Source organism: Mytilus trossulus, chromosome 2, assembly GCF_036588685.1.
Source record: "Mytilus trossulus isolate FHL-02 chromosome 2, PNRI_Mtr1.1.1.hap1, whole genome shotgun sequence".
Taxonomy (NCBI): domain Eukaryota; kingdom Metazoa; phylum Mollusca; class Bivalvia; order Mytilida; family Mytilidae; genus Mytilus; species Mytilus trossulus.
In genome coordinates this window covers 55,015,136-55,025,495 of record NC_086374.1, presented here as the reverse complement: position 1 = coordinate 55,025,495, position 10,360 = coordinate 55,015,136, and the positions used below count along the sequence as shown (strand labels likewise).

Below are 10,360 nucleotides of genomic sequence, written 5' to 3'. Positions count from 1 at the left end.
TTGAAGATCAAGAATGAATTACATTAATCAAAGTTTAACAGCTTAAGCTTAGAGAATGTCAAATATTTCAGTACTTTATATCTTTTCATTGATAAAAGCAATAACAAATACACTTTTTAATATATATATATACAAGTCTTAATTGAAAACTACGTTCAAACCTATAAATGCGTTGGATAAAAACCGTAATTTTTATACGTTTGCATGTAAAACAAATATATATATAAAGGTAGCACACGGCCACCGGAAGCTTTATTATTTACTCCGAAAGAAGCTAACTTCTATGTTATAACAAAAATACACAAAAGCAATACAATCCAAACAGCTGTAAAACATCAGAATAGAAAGTACATTGGATCTCCCAACCCTAACGATCTTAAACTGAGACCAAAAGTTGCTAGCCCTGAATCAACAACTCGAAGAATGAGTCACTCTTTGGATCTAATATTAAAAAAAATATGTTCGCTAATACCATGTTACGTCAGAGATGATATAGACTTTTTGAAGTATATAACTGAAACAGTTTCGAAAAATACACTCCTTACAACACTTGATGTTACCAGCTTGTATACAAATATACCGCACGATCTAGGAACAACGGAAATAAAACATTGGGTTGAAATTAACCGAGAAATTGTCGACGGCAGATTTGATACGGAATTCATTATAAGAGCTTTGAAAATCATCCTTAAGTGAAATATTTTTTATTTCGATGGTGAATTCTACAAACAAATTAAAGGAACTGCAATGGAAACAAAAGTTGCACCTAATTGGTAAGTTACGTGGGAGCATATGTTGATTTTCCAAGTGAATTGTCAATACCTTACTAATGCATTAAGCAGTTTATGTAATGAGATTTGCACACAAAAAACATTTTTCGTGCTTTACCTGCGAAAACAACACTTATATGCCATGGAGGTAGGACAAATGCCTTTTAACATTTGGGTCTTCAAAGATTGACGTATAATGGGTATTGATAGAGTACACTGTCTTGCAAAATTCTCGACTGCATCAATCAGTGCTTTGAAGTCATGTTTCCAATTAATGGATTTCAAAACAAGTTTCGAAAGAGGTATGAATAATGTTTCGTGCGAATGTGATGAATAACATTAGGATTTTGTATAAATGGCAGCAAGTCATGAATAGAAACATCATGCATAGCTGTCGATGTATAATAACAAATTTCACTCTGAAAATATAGATGGATTTAGGATGATTAAGAAGCTTATGTTCAGAATATATTTAATTCATAAGTCAAAATTAAAATACATTGAATCTGTATACAAATAAATAACAATAATGTTAAAAAATTGGAGGTAACTTTAAAGGTATACTTTTAAAGCCAGTCATCACCATTTTTTTGTCAACATCTGAAACACAGTAATGCATAAATTCTTCACTAGATTTCAAAAATTTTTTGCATGTTAAATTATTCAATACTCTTTTGCTAGCTAAGGTATTATGAGGCTGCTTTTTCGGGTTGGTCGTATGGTAAACATTTTTATTCATGTCAAATTGATTACAAGCATGTTGCTTATTTTGTTTGCCTTTACGGAACTCTTCAATAGGTCCTTCCATTGTATTGTATTGTCATGAATCAAATTACAAATGATTCCAGAACTATTTGAATAAGATTTGCATTTGCGCTTGGGTAAAAGCTTGACCTTATTCGGATGACATGATGCAGACGAATCGGACGCTCGTCGATATATATTGTCTAAGGCACCGGTAACTAATGATTGATTGTCATTGTTATGTGAACTTCCATGATATAACAGGTGATATTCATTTACCGTTTGCAAATCATGAGTGTAATGATGGTTTTCTGTTATATTTGTGTCATGTTGTGACTTCCAATACTTTCTCAAAATGCTTTTACATCTAGGCCATATATTTCTTCTTATGTCATAGTACGTTTTTCGTCCTTCATCATCAAGTATATTTGGATCTGCACCGTTATCTAATAACATTTGAATTATATCAGTTGCCAAAACATGACGTACAGCATACATAAGTGCACTACGACCTTTCATATCCTGGGCATTTATGTTAGCGCCGCCTTTTATAAGTAAATTGATTAGCATAATCATGGAATCGCTCTCCTCGTTTTGATGCAGAAAACTACATGCCACTATCAATGGTGTTTTACCGTCATATCCCTGAAAGTTCACATCTACTCCTCCATCAAGAAGTAATTTGATAAGTTTTATCTTCCTCTGTGCAACAGCTTTAAGCATCATCTCTTTATCCTGACACTAAAAATACAAAAAAGACATATTTTTAAATTATTCATGAAACTTATGATAATATGCAAAACCGCTATGATAATATGCAAAACCGCTTATGGTACCCAAGATTGACACAAATCGAAAAGAAATTATGAACAGGTAAACAGATATCAAGCCAAATATTAAACAAAAAACTACTTGAACCTACCTGATCCATTTTGATGCTCATCAAATAGATTTTCAACTGACAAATGTTCTTTAAATGAAGAGGCAATTATTACTTAATATTGTATCCACGCCAGTGATAATTGATCAGCCAATAAGACTACTCGACGTTTGATCTTCAATCTCCCACATATAACTATATTATGAATTGTCATTGACATTAAGTCTGTTCCCAAACCATATTTTTGTGAAACCAGTGTATCTAAGTTCAAAAATATATGTATATTTTACGAAATATATAAAAATTGTTTTACTACGTAACTAGCGATTTCACAATTTACTATCAAAAAACAATTTTGATAAACTATAATGCTGTAAACAAACTCTACCCTAAACCGGAGATTAAAGTAGTAAAAAAACCAAGGTCGCTATTAAAAAGCAAAGATTGAGCAGGCCACTATATACTGGTCAACAAAAGAAACACTACAGGACTGTTTTGTTTTGTCGAATTCAAGATGAAGTTTTCATTATATACGACCAGTATTAAAGATGGTAATACTGAATGACCCAGAAATTATAAATCCGTTTACAAACAACAATATTTTGCTTCCATGCCGTCATGATTTTTTTTGTTGACAAATTTTACAAAAACGACAATTTTGAAAACAGAAGTTCCAACCAATGATGCCAACCTCTCATTTAAAGGTAAAAAAGACATTGTTTGCCAACAATTTGTTTTTAAAAATCATGCAGTTTCTTCGTTTATTTGTAAAACGAAATTCGGCCTCCTAAGAAATCGGTAAAATGTATACATTGACCTATAATGGTTTATTTTTATAAATTGTTATTTGGATGAAGAGATGTCTTATTGGCACTCACACAACATCTTCCTATATCTATTATCATATACTTAGACTAAATAACATATGATTTTTACAGCATGATAATAGCATAAAATTAACGTAAATTCCATATTTTTCGAATTGGTGCTTAGCGGGCTGATATGATAAGTTTATCACATGCTTCGAGTGTTATCACATGCCTTTCCGTAACGTTATCGCATGGCATTCCGGTGAAACTCGGCAAATTCCGGAAAATACACCTCAATCCTACGTTTTCACTGAAAAACATTACAAAGTAGTGTACAAAACAATTATTTGGATACTGGAAAGTATATTTTGTAAAATAATTTAAAAAATAAATAAAACCCAATCAAATTATTAAATAAATGCATTTTTTTAAAGTTTCAAACATAATATAGAAAGTTTCTTTACAAAAAAGTTGACTATTCCAAACAGTGTTCATTATGTATTTTTTTGAATTAATTTTTGTCGTTTCGTCAAAATTTAAATGTTTATCTTCTCTGTTGCCAATGCGGCTCTTGGGCTGATATTGAACCTAGGGCTGATAATTCATGCGATATGAAAAATGCCATGTAATAATCTGATATTATCCTTTCATTTACCATATACAGTATATGTAAAGTGGAATTCAATTACACGGTATCAAAATTAAAACTAATCTGAAAGCTTCCAAATTTACAGTGTGGTGTTTTCATATCTTAAACATTGATTTTCAAGTTTCAAAAAACACTTTTTTCACCAAAAAAAATAATTAAAAAACAATATTTTAACCCATAACTTACAACATGAACAGAATTTGATTAGCAAATTGAATATTTTTAAACAAATTTGAAATTTTAAAGTACTCAGAAAGTTTTGTGTCGATTTTAATCCAAATTTTCGCAAAACAAATTTTAAATCCTGTTGTCATTTACGCTGAATTTAGTTTCTTTCCGACAGGTTTTGATTTTATATAATTTTATGCACATACATGGAATTTGAAGAGTTTTTAAAATAGTGCATCTAAAAAGTTTTATATTAAATACTTTTTGATTGATTTGATTCTAAAGGCGTGTATGGTTTCTTTTGTTGACTAGTAAATTTTAAAACCTTAAATATTCTCTCTCACTAAAAATGGGCGATTGAACTGAAATGGGTTATAAGAATGCAAAGATTGTGAATTTGTCTTCCTTAAGAAGTCTAGTCGTATCATGTCCCTAATAATTACAAAACATGCTGCAAACAGATAAAAACAAATGGGAGGTTTGGATAGCTGTAAACCAAGGTGAAAACACCATTATCTACATAAGGAAATGCCTGCAAGTCAGGAATATGACAGTTGTTTTCCGTTTGTTTGACGTTTTGGCTTTTGGTTTTTCTATTTTCCTAGGAGTTCGGTATTTTTGTTGACTAATGTTTTACTATCACTTGTTTGATTCCACTGAAGTTAGAAGCAAAAAACTTGACATCTATTTATACTACATAGTCAGGTATACCTTTATCGGTGCCGTATCTAATAAACGATATTATTTGATTACTTTTCTTAATTCACATAGTTGTGAATTGATTCACATATTTCATAATGTATAATGTAGGCTGTTAATCATTCATCTAGTTAACAGAATGTGACAAACACTACTTTTTCGGTTACAACTTGTCTCAATTTATGTACACAAGTGATTTCGATATGTTTCGGTTACTTTATTAAATGGCAAGTAAATAAATAATTCTGTTCAGTTGACCCTGTGACATACAGCTAAGATACAGTGTGATTGGAAAATTTGAATATGTAATACAGCGTACATAAGACTGATTTTGTTATTTACACAGGGTATTCCGATCTCTTCGCCTTTGACTGCAGTAGCTAAATCGCTGACAAAAAGAGCAAACAAATAAACGATAAATTATTCCTTTGTCGGACACAAATTGAACCCTGAAACAAATTTTATATAATGATACTTACGCAGACACATGATTCTACTCTGACAATATAACAGTAGTCTCAGTTCTACTGCAATAGATAAGCGAGACATAGTACTATACATGTTAGTGTCAATTCTGATTAATTGTAGTTTGTATTGTAATAAATTCCTTTTTACATAATCGAAGGCTTTTTCAGATCAACAAAGGTAGCAAATGTTTGTTTCCAGTCCTAAATTATGCAATTCAAAGCGAACACATGATCCTTACCTGACTTACATGTATTTCTTCTGAAACCCTTTTTTCATCAAAACTGCAAGTAGAACTGTATCATTTTGCATTTCTAGATGTGTTTTGATTTGTAGTTTTGTCGGGTAAATGTCGTTTTGGCGTGTGACCAATATTTCATATATACCTTACATAATCAGTATCCAAGCAAAATTTCATATTTTGAAGTTTAATTTGTATTTTGAATATTGCAAAACAGCGAAGAAGCATGGCGTGGCTGGATACTTTTAGATGACGTTTAATTTCGTAAGAATCATTATCTGGAATGTATTTATAAAAATGTCTTACAATAAAAAGGACGCATCGGAATCTTCGGGAAGAATTACGTATTTTAAGAATTTCACTTATATAGTCATGACAATTGAGGTTGAAGGTTTTTTTTGGAGGTGCCGTCTGTTGGTTTTAATGAAAGTTTACGTTGTTCTCAATTTTTAAATAATAAGGCTAATATATTAAATCCGAATCACCTATTGATTTAATTCCCCACTGTCGAGGCAAAAATCACCATAGGGAAATTAAAAAATAATATTGCCAAATCTAGCTTCAGTGTTCGATTGATATTCTTCAATAATCAATTTATTAAATGGATGATTTCGTTTTCATTCATCATATCTCACCCTTTGAAATTGATTACCAACATCACCTTGGAACTTTAATTTTGGTATTGTAACGAATCGAAAAATGCAAGTGTACAATTAAGGTATGTCCAGGATAAGTATAACGACGAGATGCCAGTGATATAGCATACAAGACGACGAATACAAGTGATGCACCTTCGAAACAGGATTTCCCAATGGGTAAAAACTGGTAGCGCCTCCTTAAAGGAAATCCTGGTTACAAGAACAATGAATACAATAAGTATATCCTTGAAAAATACGGGATCCTTGTGTAGTCTCGATAAACTAGATTGCAGATAAAGACACAAAGTCGCTGATAAATTTCAATACTGTATTAAAAACACATGTAAAGTATATACAACAACATAGTAGATATAACGAACAACCACTTATCGTACTCTCTATTTCTCTCTCTCCCCTCGCACTAACTCTCTCTTTTCTTTTATACCATACTCTGCCCAGTTACATAACTAACATAAAGATATGCCCTACTAGGGCATATTATTGCTGAGTAATCATTTTAGTAGGGCTCTAGGGCACCATTATATAAACTTTACTAGGGCAAATAATTGCTGACTAAGCAGTTACAGGGCAACCGGGCACCATAATAAGGGCTAAGTTCCACCAGCAATTTAGGTTAATAGGTCAACATGTGGTTTAACTTATCATGTTTCCTTGAGAACAAAGAGATCAATCTAAATATAGCAATTACTACTAAATATATCAAATCTAGAATAATTCTGATGAAATTTCACTAGCACTGAATGAGCTTAACACAATAACTATAAAACTATATAAAAATGAGTATTTCAAATCTATGATAGGGCAAAAACATTACACAGCCCCCCTCTTAACACTGAACCTCCACTGTTCAGTACTTAACACCAAAAATATCATATAAAGCACCTTATAAATCTCATAAAAAAAAGCCAATATAAAACTTGGTTCACATGCATGTAAATAAAATAAACAACATTTTAATAAATCCTAACTCATGTAGGTAATATAATGCATAGATATACGTAACAAAAAAAACCAAACAAACAACCTCCATATAGTCATACTTTTAAATGCACATTTAAGATAAATGACCAAAAAGGGCTTTAGTTTTTAGACACCAATAATATTAAGTTACCAATTAAAATAATACATATAACAATAAGAAAACTGATTGTTTCCAAGGTCAATAAAAAAATCAATAAAAATAAAACAAAATATAATACTGACTTGTGTATTTTATGACTAGAATCCCATTTAAAAAAACTACATATAACATAATGCTACTATTCATTAACAAGGTACCAAAATGGCACATTTGGGACTCTGAACAAAATTATGGTCCAGGACGGAGCAATATAATATATACATCTGTACGAAAATAAAAGGCTTGAGATCTCCAAAATTATCAGGGATCAAAGCGTTAAATACCTCCATATTTACCGTTACTAAACAAATAAAATAAGAGAAGGGTCTAGCAACACCAAAAATGAAAGGGTTACAGGACACCAAATTCAATAAAAATACATGCCCGAACATATCAAACACTTCTTATAAAATAGAGTATGGAAACAAAAAGAATAATAAAAAATTACAAACAAACAAACAAAAATTGTCTACATAAAAGTACATTGCAATTCGAAAAGTGTCTTTCTCCTCCCTTGGTAATCCTGTTCTGTTTTACTCGGCCTCAGCATTGTCATCTGATAGTTCCTCCACCTCTGCTTCTCTACGATGATCCTCTTGAGCGTGTTTAATTATTTCCTCTTGCACATCTCCAAAGAAGCGGTCCCAGTCTAAATCCCTTGGGTCGTGATGTAATGACGACTCAAACCTATGCTCTCTTCTTTCTGAAAGTAAATTGCCGGTACTTCCTTGAAAGTGTTTTGTTGTGATTAAGGTTATAGATATTGTCTCTACAGTTTCAAAATGGTTACTAATTTCCTCGACCTCTTCATTATTATCAGCTTCATCTTCACTTTCTGACTGGTACACTTCTCCATATGATAACCCAGACGAGCCAGCAACTTGTTCATCTTCTGGGTGAATACGTACAGATGTGGACGGCCCTGAAGTTATAGGGGTCTCATCAACAGGGTCAGATGTCACGTGACTACTTGAATTGTAGTTATCTGACAATTCCTTTAAACTGTCCAAAAGTTCTAAAAATGTCTCACCCTCTTGTTCAACAGAGTTTACTGACTTTATTTGTTCATCGTCGAATTCAGAACTGTCAGCATGTACTTCAAGAAAATCAACACACTGGACTGATTCAACTGTCACCTTTGACTGTGCTGGCGGTTCACCTCCCACGGCTCCTTCTGTATTGTCGATAGAACTGGGTCCATCAACAGACACCCCTAGTGTTGGGCTAGTGCAAGTAGCGCTCATCTTCCGAACTTTGCGGCGTGGTTCAAGTTCACTTCTGTTGCCTTTCTCCATCTTGGTTTGCTTCACTTTTTCCTTAGCTCCATTGTGGCCGAAACCATGGGCACACTCTAAATGAAGGGCTAAGTATTCTTTTCGGTAATAGAACTTGTTACATCTGAGTTCTGGGCACTTCACATAACTGACCTGTTCGTCATGCACCTGATTCCTGTGCCTCCTTAAATTCCTCTTGTTTGCATACTGTTGCCCACAGTCCTCACAAATATGCTTTTCATTATTATTGTTATCCATCTTTGCTTCGTTTTCCTATACCAAGTGTATAAAATCTTTGAATCTCGCTGGTATTTTGACTGCTCTTCCTTTGCGTGTTTGTTGTTTATGTTCTGGTCCAGTAATTTTCCCGCGCAAAGGTTTACATAAGTATCGGACACGTGTCCGGAGCACGCCCGGACTCCGGATTGTACTAGGGCTGGTGCCCGAATCGTTTGGACTTATTGCATAATCAACATCTGGAGAATTATTTAACTCAGACTTTTCTTTGTTTTCAATTAATGGACTGGTCGGAATTTCACCTCCTACTTGTTTTTCCGTGTGTTGTTTTCCCGTTTGGTCTACTTTATCCTCGATGAAACGAGATAGGGTTGGAAAAACTGCCGGGACTTGCTTTCTCGGAATTTTTGCAACCCAATCGAGTTTCTTATTTCCTCTATATGGTTTTAAATTGTCTCCATGTATAATAACCGGCGGTGATTTCTGTGAATGTTGAATTTTAAAAATAACTTCGCTAAATTTATCAACAACTGCCCATGGGCCAGTCCATTGTCTAGAAATTTTTAATTTAAGTCCTGGTGTATTCTTTTTCTGGTTCCTCCAAACTAAATCACCTACCTCATAATTTTTAGGTTTCACACGGGCATTGTATAATAATTTCTGTCTTTCTGCCGAAATTTTCAAATGTTGCCTCGCATAGTCATGCGCTTTTCTCAATCTTTCTTCAAGTTCTTGGACGTAATCAGACGCAAATTGGGGTTCTTCTGTATTTTCGTCTATAGGTTCCGTGATTATTTCTAAAGGAAGGCGTTTCTCTTGACCGTAAACTAATTTATGCGGGCTAATCCCGGTGCTCTCGTGTGGAGTAGAGTTGTAAGCCATAGTGAGAAAGTCCAAATATAAATCCCAGTCTCTTTGGCATGATTTTATGTATTTGGAGAGCATATCATTGATACTTCTGTTCATCCGTTCTATCATCCCATCTGAACGAGGATGTAAAGGAGTCGTTCGGGTCTTATTTATGCCTAATAGTTGGCACACTTCTTTGAACATTGCACTCTCGTATTGCCTGCCTTGATCGGAATGTATCTCCAATGGACAACCATATCTCTTAACCCAAGTTCGCACTAGGATGTCCGCGATAGTTGTGGTTAGCGTATCGGGTATTGCATATGCCTCTGTTAGCTTAGAAAAATAGTCCCCTATGACTAAAATGTATTTGTTCTTATGGTCAGTTATAGGAAAAGGTCCTGCAATATCTGTAGCGATTCTCTCAAAGGGGGAACCGACTACATATGATTTCATGAAATGCCGCTTCTTATTAGGCGGATTTTTGCGTTCTCCACATATCTCACATTTGTTTACATAGTTCCTCACGGACTCTTGCATATTTTGCCAATAAAACGGTGAAAGTTTCGCTTTTTCACAAGTTTTCTTTATCCCTACATGTCCAGCAGTTTTGTTATCATGTAAGTACCAAAGAACTGTTTCAGCCAAAATTTTAGGCAAACAGATCTTCCATCTAGCACTTTCCGTATTATCTTCCCAGTACATACACAAAACATCATTTTTTATCTCAAGTATTTCCCATCTAGCTAGCCAGAATTTTAAAGCTGTACCTTCTCGACTTATCTCTTCCCATTTA

The 10,360-nt window shown here is 33.6% G+C and overlaps 1 protein-coding gene across 1 annotated transcript; it reads right to left on the bottom strand.

The window, feature by feature from the left end:
• Positions 1 to 1,349: 1,349 nt before the first annotated feature.
• Positions 1,350 to 2,445, bottom strand: LOC134705875 (ankyrin repeat domain-containing protein 34B-like). The gene is made up of 3 exons (XM_063564590.1): positions 2,437 to 2,445; positions 1,794 to 2,255; positions 1,350 to 1,370 (listed from the first exon to the last, which is right to left on the bottom strand). Exons 1-3 carry the CDS (start codon positions 2,443 to 2,445, stop codon positions 1,350 to 1,352), a joined length of 492 nt encoding a protein of 163 aa, XP_063420660.1.
• Positions 2,446 to 10,360: the final 7,915 nt, after the last annotated feature.